Below are 16,282 nucleotides of genomic sequence, written 5' to 3' on the forward strand. Positions count from 1 at the left end.
AATGTACGACTAAGTGGTTGAAAACACTTTAGGAGAATCTAAACTGCCTCCTCTATTCTTGTCCTTCCCCGGCCTTTCAAACGCTTTTGGCTTTTGAAATGAGCCAGGTTTTCGCAATCCTGTAGTCGAGGTACCAGCATTGCTGCCTACTTTATGTGATATGAATGGGGATGTCCGTGGTAGCTGTAGACTCGGCCTGCTAACAATACCATCTGCAACACGCAAAGACTGTGGTACGCTATCTTGAAAAGACGCAAGTAAAGACAGATCCACTTTTAAACGTTTTGCATTCAGTAAAATTTCTGATAACCGACGTTTGGACGATTCTGTCCGCAACAATGCCTGACTTAACCTACTTCTGTGACCGTCGAGGATGTGTACACGATCTGTAATAGTTTTCAAAATGGATTTCATACCTGCCAACATTACATCTTCGTCCAATTTGATAGTTTCGGAATAGATCAAAGATAACGCTCCAAGAACGCTGGACACAGTTATCAATTGTGAAGACGTTTTTAGATGGTCCGGTCTCTCAAAGAATATCTTCAACACGTCTTTAATCTGGCTAATTAAACGTTTATCTTGAGCAACTTGTTGTGCCTTCTCGTTGACGTCTTGTAACTTGGTGTTCTCAACTTTAGCAGCCTCCTCAGTTTTGTCATCATCAGCTTGGGATCGAGCATGTCTCCTAGCTTTCCTCCTTTTAATTTCGGACTCTATCCACTCTAATTTGCTAGAAGTGTCCTCCTCACCAAATTCTGCCAGGGCCTTCTTCAACACTCTTGTTCTGAGTTCTATATCCCTATTCCGTTCTGCATTCTCCTCTCTCCACTTTTTCTTTCTCTCTCGATTCCCAACTCTCGTTCTTCTACGTGCTTCTGGAGAAGTGTTTCTAAACTTCTCAACATCGTCGAATACTTCAACAGAATACTTTATGTCTGTGATATCGTCAACAAGCGCAGTCAATGTCGAATTAGCAATGGAGGATATGAATTCGGCTCTTTCATTTGAAAGCAGTAGAGTGGTCGACGAAAAATCTTCATTTAAGTTGGATATCATAGTGTTGATCTCGTCAACCGATTTTTCCTCCACATGTGATTCTGATGGAAAGTCAAGTAGAAAGTGGCGAGCCATGCCTAACGCATTTGCAAGTGCCTTTCTATCAGCTTCTTCGTTACCGGAAATAACTTCGTCCAAGGGAGTTTGATTCGATAGGAAATTAGCCAAGGATCCGCCGGAGGCTAGTTCTTCGGTAATTTGCCGTATTGTAAATAATATGTTTGTATCGGCAAGTTCACCACTGTTGATTTTCGATGTCAAAGAGCTCATAACAGAAGAGATTTGAGACTTGATATCCGGATTCGAAAGTAATGAGTTCTTAGCAGCATCTTCTTTCGATATTAGCCCCGATGAGAAATCAAACTGCTCATTGTTTCCATTTTTTGTTTCAGAAGAAAGCGATGATTTGGATTTGTCTTCTAGTGAAGGCGGAACTCGTAGCTGGTCCTTGGCAGGTTTAGAAGGTCTAACTCTATGTCTAGCTCCAAGACCAGTGAGGTTTGCCTTGTGTGGCTCTTCAAGAATTTTTGATCTCCCTTTGTCATCAACACTAATGACTTGGTCAATCTCTAAATTGGATATAAGCTCTTGCGGATTTTCTGAAGCCATTTTAATTGCATTTTGTAAAATATCATTCATTTGCAACTCTTCAATATCGACAATCTCGTCTTCCTTCTCTGCACCGACAGCGCTTTTAACCGCGCTTGTAATCGCTGTGCGGAGCTTTATATTCGACTCTTGACTATCTAATCTCAGTAACACATCATCCTTTTGGGAGTGCACGGCTGGTATAGGCTTAACATTAAATGTACCAGCTACCTGCATACTTTCCCTCGCCTTCTGTTCATCTTTAAAGCGATACTGAACTTGCTGTGTGATTTCGTTAGCCAAGGTTTTGACTGATTTCTTTCTAAACTTTAGTTGAGGTTCGTGGAAAGATTCGTCTTTGTTAGTTTTGTAATTTCTCATATCGTGCTCGGCCAGCATAGCACTTTTGAACGCATCAGCAATTGCGTCCACGATATCTTGGTCAGTTGCGGCTTTTTCATCCCCTGTTTGCTTATGTGATTTGCTAGCGTAATTTTTGTCATCACTTCTACCCTCGAATACCACGTCGTCGGCTGTGGGGTGGTGTTCAAAGTCTTCGTGGAATGTGCTAGATCGGTTTTTTGAACTTGACTCCTCAATAGATCTGAAAGCAGCCCCGATTGCATCGACTAGCGATTGGTCTTCATCTTGTTCGTAATTCTGCACACCGAATGAGGTAGTTGAATGTGTACCATCGATCGATTTATGTTGACGCAACAGATCTGTCGCAGTATTCTGTATTGCATGGCTCAATGTTGGTCCCATACCACGACTCTCGTAGTTCTTGTGGTTCGTTGTGATATTTGATTTCGTTTTCTTGTGGGCTTGGGGTTGTAAAACTTCGTTTGAATAGTTCGCGTTGGATGACTCCTTACCAAATATTTCATCAAATGCTTGTCCAATGATACCTCTCAAATTTTCATCGAGGTTGTCGTCTGGTATAGTAGTGGAATCTTTTGGGACTTGCGTTAGCTTGGATTTTGACCTCTTATTTGTACCTTCGAACATCACATTGGTCAGAGTCTTTGTGTCATCGTGATCAGCGTACAGTCGAATGTGTGATATAATTTTGGGTTCATCTTGCAATGAAGAACCGTGCTTCATTTTTGATGTAGCTGAAACATCACTTCCATGTCGTTCTCCTTTTCCCAGATCAGCAGCGGGCGGGCTCGTACTATGTGTTGTAATTTCTTGGGTTTGCTTTTCAAAGATATTACCTAGAGCATTACGTATTGCAAAGTCTAGCTCATCATCAGGATCATCACCATTGACAGGTCCTGTTGTGGAAGACGCGTCAGTCTTTTGCTGTTCTTGACCTTCACCGTCTCGTCCTCCATAAGAAGAGTCAGAGATATCGTGTTTGAGATCATCATTCTGTCCCGCCGAATGATTCTCCACCAAATCATTTTGCTCTTGTGTTTGTGCTCCCGTTTCCATTATTTCCAGTGTTAGTGCTGTGTCATCGCCGCGATTTCTGTCTACCTCTTCCTGCAAGGCCGCCTTATGAGACCCTTCATCATGGCTTGGTTTTGGGTCTCTTAGTAGATTATCAAAAGCACTATCTATAGCATCATCCAAGTCCTGATTTTCTGACCCTGTGGGTACACTAGATTCTACCGCCCTCGCCGATAGATCGCCCTCTGCTGAAACATTATTTGAAAGTGATTCACTCACTAACGCGGATTGTAGCGTCTTTTCCTCATCTCCACGATGGTGCTCCTCATCTGTTGCTATTCGTTCGGTAGCTTCGGTTTTAAAGTCAAACACATCATTCAATGCATTATCAATTGCATCCTCCATGCCATCGTCATCATAACTATTGGGGGTTGGAGAATATTGCGTACTCGGTATTCCTTCATGAGAATCTTTATTCTCTCTTATTTCATCACCTGCGTGTTTCTCTATTGAACTAAAGTCTATACTGTCAAATATAGCTCCAATAGAAGACTCAAGCTCATCATCGTATCGCCGTAGGTTCAGCTCTAGACTTTTACTTCCAGGGTCCTTCTTTTCCGACATAATCTTGCACTCACGATTTAAAGTTCAACGTTTAATGTTTATATAACACAAACGTTACAGTGTTACCGATCCGTATGTGAACGATTTAACGAGGTCCTTGATTGTATTTCTATCAAAGTGAAAACAAAACAGAAAGAGTTTTACACAAAAAGTTAACAAAAAAGCTACCAATTTAAAGGCTACCAAATAAACTTGGTCTATATAAACCCTTTTGTATATTCTCTAATGTTCAGTAGACTGTTCTTCCTTCTCTTCCGTCTTTAAAGCAAAATTGATAATTAACCCCAATTTTCCAAGACCAACGCCTTCAATTCCACCCTCTTTTATGACCCAATTGACGTTGTTTAGAGTATCATTGGCGTACCTGCTAACATCGAAGTCAAACTTAGGAATCGAGACTAAGTACTTGGAATCGGCTAGTTTCAAAAAATCAGTATCAAATGTGAAATTGTACTTTTGCCCCTTATCAAATGTAAACTCATCACATTTAGCCGTCGTATTAAAACGTTTCTTTCTTTCGTTTGACGACGTTGGAGGCTTTTCAACCTTACCTTCGAAATCCTCTTTGAAGTTCATTGGATGTGCCTTTTCGTCAATAATTCCCAAAGGTATTGGCTGGTTTATTCCGATATAGCTGAAACTATTCAATGCCAAACCGTAAAGGTATGGCTTGTCATTGTACACGTCACCCTTAACGGTGTCATTTACAAACCAATTGAACAACTTCAAACCAGTATTCATCAAGGTTGTAGGAACATATTCTTTGATTGCATAGGTGAAATCGTTACCGAATAACAAATCACCACCCTTGATATCCTCTTTCGGTGTGAATTCAATGTTGATCCTTAAGTTGGGCTCAGGTCCCTTGTCCTTTGGTGTAGGATTAAAGTCAATTTTCTCACCATTGAGATATGTCTTGTCATCTTGGTTGTATAGACTGTTCGATAAATGGGGTTGTGACCCGTCAAATTGCTTAATGTTTACCAAAAGTTTGAAAACCCCAATATCAGACTTGATTTCTAATGGTTGGTTTGTGTTTACCGGAACAATTTGGAAATTTGAATCATAGTTGTTTGAAGCTTTAATGAAGAGTCTTTTGATTATTGCCATGACTTGTAATGAAATTGTACTTGAGTCAGCTACAATAAGTGAGATGAGAAAGTTGTTGGTTAATAAATTTCAAGTCTAGGTATTTATATTGCAAAGTTGATTTTTTAGATTGCGGTGAGAATTGTGGATCTCGGCTTTAAGATTTTTAAGAGCGTAATACCTTGAGGCCCTTTAGAAGTTAAACGATGACACAGGGAAAGAAAGGGTCAGTTGTACTACATCAAAACGAGTCTATTCGAGTCAGCTTTGTCAGTTGATCTCAGAATCGTATCGTGTCTATTAAGCGATAACCGAGCAAACTAGATACCCCCACGCTCTATGCAAGCAAACACCGTCATGCACATTCTGACACATCTAAAAACAAGTATGCACATCTTGTAAACCTTCCACTCAAAAGGTGTTTCAGTTTGGGCTATGCATTAATTATGAATATTAAAATTGTATTTACTCACAAAGGTCAATAGCAACTTTAGCAATTGTTTATGATTATAATTTAACATTTTGTGCACCGAGATATTTGTGGCATATGAAGATTGGCAAAATTTCAAAAAATATATAAATACATTCCAACTTACACACACATACGAGTAAAGATACATTACTTAATTTTATCACATACCAATGTCTTCATTTATAATCAAATGGGTTGCGAATCGTCTTTTGAAAGACAATCAATGGAATAGGTTGGGAGTTGAAGATCCGTACTACGAATACGTCCCCATTCAAAAGAAAAATGGAACAAAGTATAAGAAGATAACCAGGAGGGTGCCAGAGGGTATTTCCCAACACGATACTAGCATTTTAGAGACATTCAAGAAAAAGGCTTACAGGTACGATTATTGGTTTAAATTGCTTGGTGTCCAATTTGGATGGGCAAGCATTGTCAGTGTGGTACCAGTGGTAGGAACTGTGATACAAACCTATTGGTCATTACAGTTGTTGGCGCTTGCTCGAAAAATACAGGGTGGATTACCGTTGGATTTACAATTATTATTTTTGTTGAACATTGTTATTGATTTTGGTTTGGGATTTATTCCTATCATTGGAAGTTTGATCGAAATAGGATACAAGGCAAACTCAAGAAACTTTTTATTGTTGGAGAAGCATTTGGAAAGAGTGGGAAAGAAGAATAGAGGGTTAATTTCCAAAGATGAGGTTCGTCCTGGCTTTATCAATGACACTGTGCAACCATTTGTCGATGAGAAAGTTAAGCCATTTGTGGATGAAACAATTAAGCCTGGTGCTATCAAAGCTGGAGACCAGATCTTGGAATTGCTACAAAGAAAACCACGCAGCTCAAGTACTTCGTCAAGTACTTCTGGTGTCAGCGCCAAGGTTACAAGTGGATCTACCACACAAACGAGCAATGCCACTGTCACTACCTCATCACAGCCCCTGTCCATATCCGATGTTAAAACAAAGGAAACCGATTCTACCTTAGTGCATCATAATATCAACTAGAACCAAATCTCGTTGTCGTATTAGTATTATTAAAAGAAGTAGATTAATCAAGGAAAGTGTAGATACTTTGATACCTTTCATCAGTAGTAGTACTCCTCAGCGTTATGGCGTTGTCTAAAGGTCACTCATTTTGCTGCAAAATCTTCCACCAGGCAATGCGCAGCGCGACTACAGACTCACAACAAAAAAAATATACAAATCCTTTCTTAAGCCGAGATTAACAACTGATTCCACAACTAATTTTGGATCACCAGGAATGACTACAGAAATTGACCAACCAGCAAATGTTGAACCCAGTAACGGCGTGACATTGGAACAGAATGGTACTGCTGTAGTTGATAACACACCAGGAACTGATGTCATACCTTTAGATACGTTGGAGACAAAAGCGGACCCAAATTTTCATGACCAAGATGAAATCGAAACAACTTCCCTCAAATCAACAGATGCGGTTGTAGATAAACTCGAGTCGGGTTTAGATAATTCATCCATTCACGAAGCACCAAAACCTTCTGAGCAAGATTTAAACCCTGACTTGGCCAAATTCATGCAAGGTTGTCAAGAAGGATCACTCGATTTGGTGAAGGAGTTAGTTGAGTCAGGGTCCATAAAGGTTAATGATACGTTTAGTGACGGAATTAGTGGTCTTCATTGGGCGTGTATCAACAACAGACTCACATTAGTAAAATATTTGGTTGTACGTGGTGCAGACCCAAATTTGTATGGAGGAGAATTAAGAGCGACGCCACTTCATTGGGCTTGCAGGAATGGACTTGTTTACATTGTTCAATACTTGATATCAAACACGTCGGCAGATCCAAGCTTGCGTGATCTACAAACCTACAATGCACTTCACTTAGCCGTTCACAGTTCGAATATTACATTAGTTGTGTATTTATTGTTGAGTTGTTGTGACCAAAACAGCAAAAAGAAGTTATATATCGATGAACCAGATGGATCAAACAGGACGGCGCTTCATTGGGCAAGCTATCAAAATGACGTATTCACAGTTAATGCGTTATTGAAGTTTGGTGCGGATGTGTCGAAAACTGACGATAGTTTATTCATACCTCTCCATTGGTGTTTTATGCGTGGTCACAAAAATGTCATGAAGGCATTGGTGGAAAGTGGGTCAGACATCTTTTTCAAAAATGACCTGGGAAAGGATAGTTTCGATATTGCAAGAGACATGAATTGTTTGAATGCTTGGCGAAAGGTTTTGATAGAATCAGGATTGGATCCTAAAAACAATTGGGCTCCAAAGGTTAGATGGGTGAGTCCTAAAGTCGGCAAAGTGTTAACATATCTTGCGCCGTTTGTTCTTTTACCTATTTCCCTTAACATATGCAATACATCTCAGGGTTTGGCTTTTCCCAAGTTGGTCCTTGCTTTTGCATCCTTTGCATTCGGAATCTTTGTCATTAACAAAACGATAATACCAACCTATTTGATTGATAACAAGCCACTTCCAAAATCACCTATTTTAGCTGGTATATTTTCAGCCACGGCGTTTTGGTGTATTATAATCTGGATATTCAAAGTACTTCCTGCCACTTTGTTTTCCAATTTTTTTGCCAATTTATTTATGGGAATCTTTATAGCAGTCTTTGTTTGGTCGTTTTTCAAAGCAATGTTCATCAATCCAGGCTTTGTACCAACTCCTACTGACAATGTGGTAATCCTTTCGCAAGTTGAAGATTTACTTGGCTGTGGGAAGTTCGACACCGACCACTTCTGTGTCAACTCGTTTGTGCGTAAGCCAATTCGTTCGAGATACTCGAGGCACAATAAGAAATTAGTGGCAAGATTTGACCATTACTGTCCGTGGGTGTACAACGAAATTGGAGTTAGGAATCATAAGTTATTCATTACATTCGTTTACGCACTAAACTTGGCCATTCTTTTGTTCACCTACTTGACTATACAATATTTTGACAAATCTAAAGACTCGTTTGATTCGGATGATGAGGATAATCAAAGCTTATTTTGCCGATTGATTGATGATGATTTATGCTATGGATACAAGAATAATCAATTCCATTTCAATTTGTTGGTGTGGTGCTGGTTGCAATACATTTGGATCTTTTTCCTTTGCTTGGTTCAAACTTTTCAAATTTTGCGTGGTTTAACCACTTGGGAATTTAGTTCATTAAATTCAAAAATATACAACCCAAGACTGAACCATTCAACAGTACCGGAAGAAGTTGCAGACTCACTTACTCAACCATCTAGATCAGACAGAAAGCACAATGAATTGCAAACATGTTTGAATTTGCTTGGAATTGATCAATTTGTGATGACGATAAAAATGACTATTGCATCCGTCTTTAACCGCAATCGAACTGCCAGTGTCGACCCTTTGCATATAGATATACCTACCGATTACGGATTGAAGCAGAATTGGTTGGACTTTTGGATCATTGGGGAACCTAATTGGAGAAATGTCTTTTACTTGCCCATTGAAGGCGAAAATAATTTGAATGGGGAGGTTGTTGACTACTATAAGCTATACGAGTATCCGCCAAAACTGTCAAGCCAGGTTGTATAAGAGAATATTGTTTACAGCTTAATACAAATGCATAATTATTAGCAATAGCACAGTGCTTAAATTATTCAAACATTACACCGGGTCTATATCCTCTTCCAACTTTTTCCTTTTTCCATTACTTGTCAGACAGACATCATTGCAAGCTCAATTTCAGTATATAGCCAAATAAAGAGCCAAAGATCATCGCGCCTCGCATCTCTTGAAAGAGAGATAAATTTGAGGCAGTTCAATAGATGACTGTTTACATCAATCTATTTGCACGTTTCTCACTTTGATTGCATTGATGCCAATTTAACTCATCGTCCAAGTTGGATTCAGTGGCTCTTTTGAAGAGTCAAAGAGGGACGTCTACTATAGAAATGATCCTATGAAGTACGTCGACAGAGAAAAGAAAAAGAAAAGGGTAAAAAATTGTAAAAAAAAATTGCTGGAAAAATGGGATATTTATAGTGCGGACCAGAGAGAAAGAGGAATGAGAGAGAGAGATGAGGTTTTACTTTTGTCACATATTTATTGTAATGCCATTTTTGAAAACTTTGACGATGGCATTTGGGCGAGTGGGCAAATGAAAATAGTGTATTTTGAAGTTGTGAAGGCGTAATTGTAAGGACTTGTCACTAGTACAACCACTCAGTTAGTAGGTTTTCTTTGAGAAACACTTGGTTGCGCAGCGTTAGTTTTGACTTTGAGTCTGGGGTGTCAATATCAAAATTCTACGTTGGATGCATACATAACCCGGACACCTCACAACAGCAAATGACCGTTTCAGAAACACACCCTCGCAAGAGGGTATCAGAAGATAATACCATTACAAACAAGAGACACAAAATATCAGCAACTCATCAGGAGACTGAATGCCCTACAGAAGACGTGAAGTTAATTATGCCAAAGCCAGTAACCACCAGCCCAGCGTTGTTCCCAGATCGTAAGAAGCACATACAGACGATAGCAAATATAATCAAGCGAAAACAGCCGTCAGTTAAAACGCCGAATCTAAGGGCAACCGAGATTGAGTATGAGATTGCCAGGAGCACAACACATGTTACATACGCTTCAACTTTGAGAAATGCAATTTTGAAGCTTCAACACCCGGAAAAGTTCCAGCTGAGGAACCAAGTAAAGAAACACTCTCAAGAGAATCAGTTGAAACTATTGAAATCTATAGAGGTTTCGGTGGCGAAGTTGAGACAGTACGGATTTGTGATGTCGGTACCCGAAGCAACTCCATATGCCAAAATTACGAGAAATTGTCAACGTTGCGATACTGAGTTCAAATTAAGTCAACAGTTGGAATCTACGTCTTGTGAATTTCATTACGGCAGGGTACGACGCAACCCGGACAACAAAACACGATACTACGATTGTTGTTTAGCACCAAAAGATGATAGTAAACCGTGTGATATTCGTAAGCATCATGTTTATCAAAATCTAAGTCCAGAAGAAAAACAAAGTATTTGTCCTTATGTGAAAACTGAGGACATATTTGATCAAAAGGGGAAGTATTCAGTTTTAGGTATTGATTGTGAAATGGGATATACTACGCGAGGCTTTGAATTGATGAGAGTTACAGCTGTTGATTATTTCACTTTAAAGACAGTCATGGACACTTATGTTCTTCCATTTGGGGAAGTGGTTGATTTCAACACGCGATTTTCAGGGATTTCGGCGATTGATGAGAAGTTCGTAAGTTTTAACCAAATGATTCAAGAGTTGGGTATTGTTATGGATAAAGATACGATTCTTATTGGACATGGATTAGAAAACGATATGAATGCATTGCGGTTGATTCATAGTCATATTATCGATACATCTATACTATATCCAAAGTTTGAGAGTACTCCTACTTCGAGAAAAAGTTTGAAAGATTTGACGTTCAAGTATTTGAGTAGAAACATACAAGTAGGTGATCACGATAGTGCAGAGGATTCAATAGCTGCCATTGAGATTGTCAAGTATCACGTTGGTAGAATGGATGTTCAAAATACTTAAGAGGAGAGGATATACGACTTTATTAGTTGTAAATTTTTATTAAAGCTAATAGTTGGGAAGCTTGTACCGTGCATTTGCAGAATCGGCTATAGCCCTATTACATGTCGAACTTCTTCCCTTTTTGCAATAAAAAGTACCATTGATTGGTACATGAGTCGTTATATAATCAATAGCTGTCCCAATAAAGTTTTGATTTAGTGCATTCAACCCACATGCTTCATCAACCTCCACTTTTCTTTCCAAATTTGCTTCTACTACTGTTTCCATCAACTCCACTTGCATCAACTGTTGGTAATCGATAATACAAGCTAACCCATAATTCAAATGCTGAAAGTCGTTAAACTTGTAGTCTTTAAACTGTTGATATCGGTTGAATTCGTCCATTAAAACATATTTCAACTGAATTTCAAGCATATCGTTATCTCCCAACAATAAGTTGTGGATATTTGGTGTTGGCTGTAGTATGGATTGCATTTTGGGGTTCAAATTTATTCTACATTCACTGGCTTCATAAATGTGTTCTGTTAATTTCAAAGATCTAATGTAGAATTTGACTACCGAGTTGTCAAGACATTGTTTATCTTCCTTTGTGAGGGTGGATGAGCTTAATGAGGTGGTCCATTGGTGGAATCGATTCAAGTGTGCTGGGGATACGGCAATTTTGTTGGCGACATCTTGCAAGAAACCAATAATTGTTGATTTATCATGAGTATGGGAGGTAATTTTAAAAATTGCATGTTCCTCTTGTGCTGGGTTGCGGAGAGAAAACACTGATGTGATAGCGACAATTGCAAAGAGGGTTAGTCTTCGAAACAAGGACATCGTTGGGATGGTGGTGTTGCTATGACATTTCGGTTTTCTCGATTTCTTTGTGATGTTGAGGTTGGAAAAGTATATAACATAGCGGGATCATATTTTTATGATATGGCGATGGAAGTATTCTCTGTACACCTGCTGAGTTCGGAATAGCCACCCTCCATTAAATCTATTACTAAAGCAGCTGATCACCGTGCTATGTGCTAGCATCAACCTACTCGTCACGTATAATCCCTTCATATTCTGTTGAAGGAAACCAAAACATTACATGTTTTCTCAATAATATCAGATATTAGACCAGTTAGTACGTAGACTTGCTATAAGCTAACGCTATACTGCATGCGACACCACCACCTTGATTTGGAGCATCGTCTTGGACTACTATAGACCCCTATTCTGTAGAGATTCCTTTAAAAGTTGCAAAAATTGTGTTTATCTCAATTCAGGAGTATCACACAAAAGAGAGAAAGTGTATGACACGTGAATTAATTAAATAAAAAATAAAAACAAAAAGACGCGAAATTTACATGTAGATCTTCTATATAACCATTGTAATTGCATTCAAAAATATATTTCAACGCATAAGCTATGTATTCTTCCTTTTGAATGGAGCCCACACTTTTGATTCATTTTTCAGCACATTCATCATGGGTACAATAAGAGAAACAACTACACCAAGGAGAAAAGGCATAGCCAATATTAATGGTAACTCCTCTAGCAATAAGAAGAAGCAAGCATCGTTAATGTCTTTCTTTAAGCCCATGGCAGCCAAAAATGAGGTAACCAAAGAAAGCAACGTGTCACCAGATGAGCCAGTGAAACAAAACTGTGTGTCTTCGTCTTCCCCCTTAAAGTCTAAGACAATAGTTAAGCAAGAATTATCAAGTGATAAGGAAAATGATAGTACATTGATGCATTATGATGAGGATGAGTATAGGGATTTGTCATTTTCATCAAGCTTGACTTCACCACCAGATGTGAATTTAGTTAAGCAAGAACCCAAGCTGTTAAATGCCACTATAAAGAACAATGAATTAGCAAGTACGCCCTTGAAGGGTCATAGAACAGCGCTCAACTCAAGTCCTATCAATTCCAACCGCCATGCAAGGAAACAAGTCAACTACGCTGAGACAGAATCTGAAGATGAAGATACCGTCATTCAGTCATCCCGTAAGAAGAGAAAAGCTGTACAAGAGCCAAGTGACGACGAAGATGACTTTCAACCAATTATTTCCGAAGGTGACAGTGATGATGATATGAGTGATTTCGTAATGGTTGACGATGAAGAAGACGAAGATGAGCCACCCTTTCTGGAAGACGAGGAGGAGATTCCTAAAGCTAAGAAATCGGGTCTGTCATGCAGGGCAAAGTCTACTTCAATTGATGTCTCAGTTTTAGATGTTAATACATCAATTGAATCAACTGTCCCCACATCATATGACTTAATTGACAAGTTTAATGCATCTTCATTATATGACGCGTCAGGATACAAAACAAAACAGTTCCTGTCAAAGCCATTGCCCACCACCAAAAAGAATTTTGCTAAAGAAAATGAAGAGAGATACCAATGGCTTGTCAATATTAAAGATGCTGAAAAGAGAACTCCAGATGATCCAAATTATGATCCAAGAACACTTTATATTCCTCAATCTGCATGGTCAAAATTTACTGCATTTGAAAAGCAGTATTGGGAAATTAAGTCGAAAATGTGGAATACTGTTGTTTTCTTCAAAAAGGGGAAATTTTACGAGCTATATGAAAATGATGCCGTGATTGCTAATACCCAATTTGATCTTAAGATTGCTGGTGGTGGAAGGGCAAATATGAAATTGGCGGGTATACCGGAAATGTCGTTTGAGCACTGGGCAAAGGAATTTATCAGTCATGGCTACAAAGTAGCTAAGGTGGATCAAAAGGAATCTATGTTGGCTAAAGAAATGAGAGGTGGTGGGTCTAAAGAGGAAAAGATTATCAAGAGAGAATTAACCGGTGTGTTGACTGGGGGTACTTTAACCAATTTAGATATGATCACGGATGATATGTCTACGTACTGTCTAAGCATTAAAGAGGATACAGCCGAGGATGGGTCAAAGATTTTTGGTGTTGCTTTTGTTGATACTGCAACTTCCGAATTGAATTTGATTGAGTTGCACGATGACGCCGAATGTACCAAACTTGACACGTTAATCACACAAGTCAAACCTAAAGAAATCATTTGTGAAAAGGGAAATCTTTGTAACATTGCAACTCAAATTTTAAAGTTTTGTGCCCATTCCAATAACCAAATTTGGAACAGCTTGAATCCGATCACTGAGTTTTGGGACTACGATATTGCTGTTGAACAATTGGTTAAATCAAAGTATTATGATGCTGAGGATTTGGACGATTTTTCCAAATACCCAGAGGTCCTTGTTGACATTAAAAAGAATCACCTTGTTGCATTCAATGCATTTGGTGGTTTGTTATCTTACTTGAAAACTCTCAAGTTGGATGAAAGTATCATGAGCTTGGGTAATATTAAACAATACAAGATTTCAGAAAATGAAACTTCACACATGATTCTTGATGGTATCACTTTGGGTAATTTGGAGATTCTCAACAACAATTACGATGGTGGCGATCAAGGTACATTATTGAAATTGGTGAATCGGGCAACTACGCCATTCGGGAAAAGACATTTGAAGAAATGGATCTTGCACCCCTTAATGCGTATTGATGAAATCAACCTAAGGTACGATTCAATAGACTACTTGATGGATGAGGGTTCTGAGTTGAGATCAATCTTGCAGGACTGTTTGACATCCTTGCCTGATCTAGAACGTTTAATTGCTCGTGTACATGGTGGAACCCTTCGATTCCGGGATTTTCTCAGAGTGATTGAAAGTTTTGAGAGTATCGCCAGATTTTCCAAACAATTGTTGGAATTTGCCAATGTTGATTGCGGTGTATTGTATAAATATTTGCAATCTTTCCCCCAGGACATGGTTGAGCATATTTCGGAATGGGAGGATGCTTTTGAAAGGCAACAAGCATTAAGTGATGTTATTATTCCTGCAAAGGGAGTTGATGCAGAATTTGATGAATCACAAGCTGTCATTGATGATTTAGAAAATCAGTTGAATGAGCTTTTGAAAGGGTATAAGAAAGAATTTAAATCGCATGAGATTCTTTATCGTGATTCAGGAAAAGAAATTTACCTTATTGAACTTCCTGTAAAATTGGTTAAACATGTACCTCAGAGTTGGCAAACTATGGGTGCAACTTCAAAAGTTAAGAGATTTTGGTCACCAGAAGTCAAGCATTTAGCAAGGAAGTTGATGGAACAAAGAGAGTCACATAAAATGGTTTGTGATACATTAAAGAATAGGATGTATGCAAAATTTGATGCACATTATACAACTTGGATGAAAGTCATCAATTGCATAGCCAATATCGACTCTATACTTGCATTGGCTAAAGTTTCAGAATCAATCGGTTACCCTTCATGCCGTCCAGAGTTTGTTCAAAATGATCATGGTGTGCTTGATTTTAAGGAGTTGAGGCATCCTTGTTTTGTTGGAACAAAAGATTTCATTCCAAATGACATTCACTTGGGTGGTGAAGAACCTAATTTTGGTTTATTGACCGGAGCCAATGCTGCAGGTAAATCTACAATTATGAGAACCACAGCTTTGGCAGTGATCTTGAGTCAGATTGGCTGTTATATACCTGCACTGCTGGCAAGATTAACCCCAGTGGATAGGATCATGACGAGACTAGGTGCAAACGATAATATAATGCAAGGGAAATCAACGTTCTTTGTTGAGCTTTCAGAAACGAAAAAGATCTTAAGCAATGCTACACCTAAATCATTGGTGATTTTAGATGAATTGGGTAGAGGTGGTTCAAGTAGTGATGGTTTCGCCATTGCCGAAGCAGTTTTGCATCATTTGGCTACTCATTTACAACCAGTTGGATTCTTTGCCACTCATTACAATACCCTAGGTGTATCATTTAAATCCCACCCACAAATAAAACCAATGAGGATGGCAATCGTAGTCGATCAAGAGTCTAGAGATATTACATTTTTGTACAAATTAGAAGATGGAACCGCACCAGGATCATTTGGAATGAACGTGGCATTAATGTGTGGAATTCCCAGAGAGATTGTTGATAATGCTGAAATTGCAGCAAAGAATTACGAACAAGTATCGAGTTTGAAACGTACTTATGAAGAAGTAGATAAGGAGGATGAAATGAGTTTGGGTTTACAAAGTGATTGTGTGTGGTATGGTACTGATAGAGTCAAGTTGTTGAAACAGGATATATTGAACTATGAAGCTTCAGTTCAAGAAAGGGCTCTTGATAATGTCTATAAAATGATTGATTCTTTATAGATGGATAAATGTAATAATAAATGAGATACAATTAGAAGGTTATAACCACTTTGGGTTACACAAACGCGAAGTCCGCTGTAAAGAAGTCTGTTGTAAATTAACCACCGAGATGTGATGCCAGACAGTCAATATCTTCATTTCCACGTGGTTTAACTTTAAAATTCATCTACTTCTTTACCTGTGCCTCCATATGAGTTCCCGTGCCTTACATACACGAGACCCTTAACTTTGTGCTAACAACAGCAAACATTGTTTTAATGTGTGACGGCCCCGATGTAATCTCCGAAAAAAAATACACGAGACAAACTATATTTCC

At 38.7% G+C, this 16,282-nt stretch overlaps 8 protein-coding genes across 8 annotated transcripts; 5 read left to right on the plus strand and 3 right to left on the minus strand. All coding sequences in view use genetic code 12, as the record gives it.

Moving 5' to 3' along the window:
- Nucleotides 1-9: 9 nt before the first annotated feature.
- Nucleotides 10-3,666, minus strand: CORT_0A01780 (hypothetical protein; the record flags this gene model as incomplete). The annotated part of the gene is made up of 1 exon (XM_003865961.1): nt 10-3,666. The coding sequence occupies one exon, from the start codon at nt 3,664-3,666 to the stop codon at nt 10-12; it is 3,657 nt and encodes a 1,218-aa protein (XP_003866009.1).
- Nucleotides 3,667-3,888: 222 nt separating this feature from the next.
- On the minus strand, nt 3,889-4,776 carry CORT_0A01790 (hypothetical protein; the record flags this gene model as incomplete). The annotated part of the gene is made up of 1 exon (XM_003865962.1): nt 3,889-4,776. One exon carries the CDS (start codon nt 4,774-4,776, stop codon nt 3,889-3,891), a length of 888 nt encoding a protein of 295 aa, XP_003866010.1.
- Nucleotides 4,777-5,397: 621 nt separating this feature from the next.
- On the plus strand, nt 5,398-6,237 carry CORT_0A01800 (hypothetical protein; the record flags this gene model as incomplete). Its single annotated transcript, XM_003865963.1, has 1 exon — nt 5,398-6,237. The coding sequence occupies one exon, from the start codon at nt 5,398-5,400 to the stop codon at nt 6,235-6,237; it is 840 nt and encodes a 279-aa protein (XP_003866011.1).
- Nucleotides 6,238-6,493: 256 nt separating this feature from the next.
- CORT_0A01810 (Akr1 protein) lies at nt 6,494-8,785 on the plus strand (the record flags this gene model as incomplete). The annotated part of the gene is made up of 1 exon (XM_003865964.1): nt 6,494-8,785. The coding sequence occupies one exon, from the start codon at nt 6,494-6,496 to the stop codon at nt 8,783-8,785; it is 2,292 nt and encodes a 763-aa protein (XP_003866012.1).
- Nucleotides 8,786-9,152: 367 nt separating this feature from the next.
- CORT_0A01815 (Akr1 protein) lies at nt 9,153-9,386 on the plus strand (the record flags this gene model as incomplete). Its single annotated transcript, XM_003865965.1, has 1 exon — nt 9,153-9,386. One exon carries the CDS (start codon nt 9,153-9,155, stop codon nt 9,384-9,386), a length of 234 nt encoding a protein of 77 aa, XP_003866013.1.
- Nucleotides 9,387-9,541: 155 nt separating this feature from the next.
- On the plus strand, nt 9,542-10,774 carry CORT_0A01830 (Rex3 protein; the record flags this gene model as incomplete). Its single annotated transcript, XM_003865966.1, has 1 exon — nt 9,542-10,774. The coding sequence occupies one exon, from the start codon at nt 9,542-9,544 to the stop codon at nt 10,772-10,774; it is 1,233 nt and encodes a 410-aa protein (XP_003866014.1).
- A 45-nt stretch (nt 10,775-10,819) lies between these two features.
- Nucleotides 10,820-11,596, minus strand: CORT_0A01840 (hypothetical protein; the record flags this gene model as incomplete). The annotated part of the gene is made up of 1 exon (XM_003865967.1): nt 10,820-11,596. One exon carries the CDS (start codon nt 11,594-11,596, stop codon nt 10,820-10,822), a length of 777 nt encoding a protein of 258 aa, XP_003866015.1.
- A 641-nt stretch (nt 11,597-12,237) lies between these two features.
- Nucleotides 12,238-15,966, plus strand: CORT_0A01850 (Msh6 protein; the record flags this gene model as incomplete). Its single annotated transcript, XM_003865968.1, has 1 exon — nt 12,238-15,966. One exon carries the CDS (start codon nt 12,238-12,240, stop codon nt 15,964-15,966), a length of 3,729 nt encoding a protein of 1,242 aa, XP_003866016.1.
- Nucleotides 15,967-16,282: the final 316 nt, after the last annotated feature.

Source organism: Candida orthopsilosis (assembly GCF_000315875.1).
Source record: "Candida orthopsilosis Co 90-125, chromosome 1 draft sequence".
In the NCBI taxonomy this organism is placed as follows: domain Eukaryota; kingdom Fungi; phylum Ascomycota; class Pichiomycetes; order Serinales; family Debaryomycetaceae; genus Lodderomyces; species Lodderomyces orthopsilosis.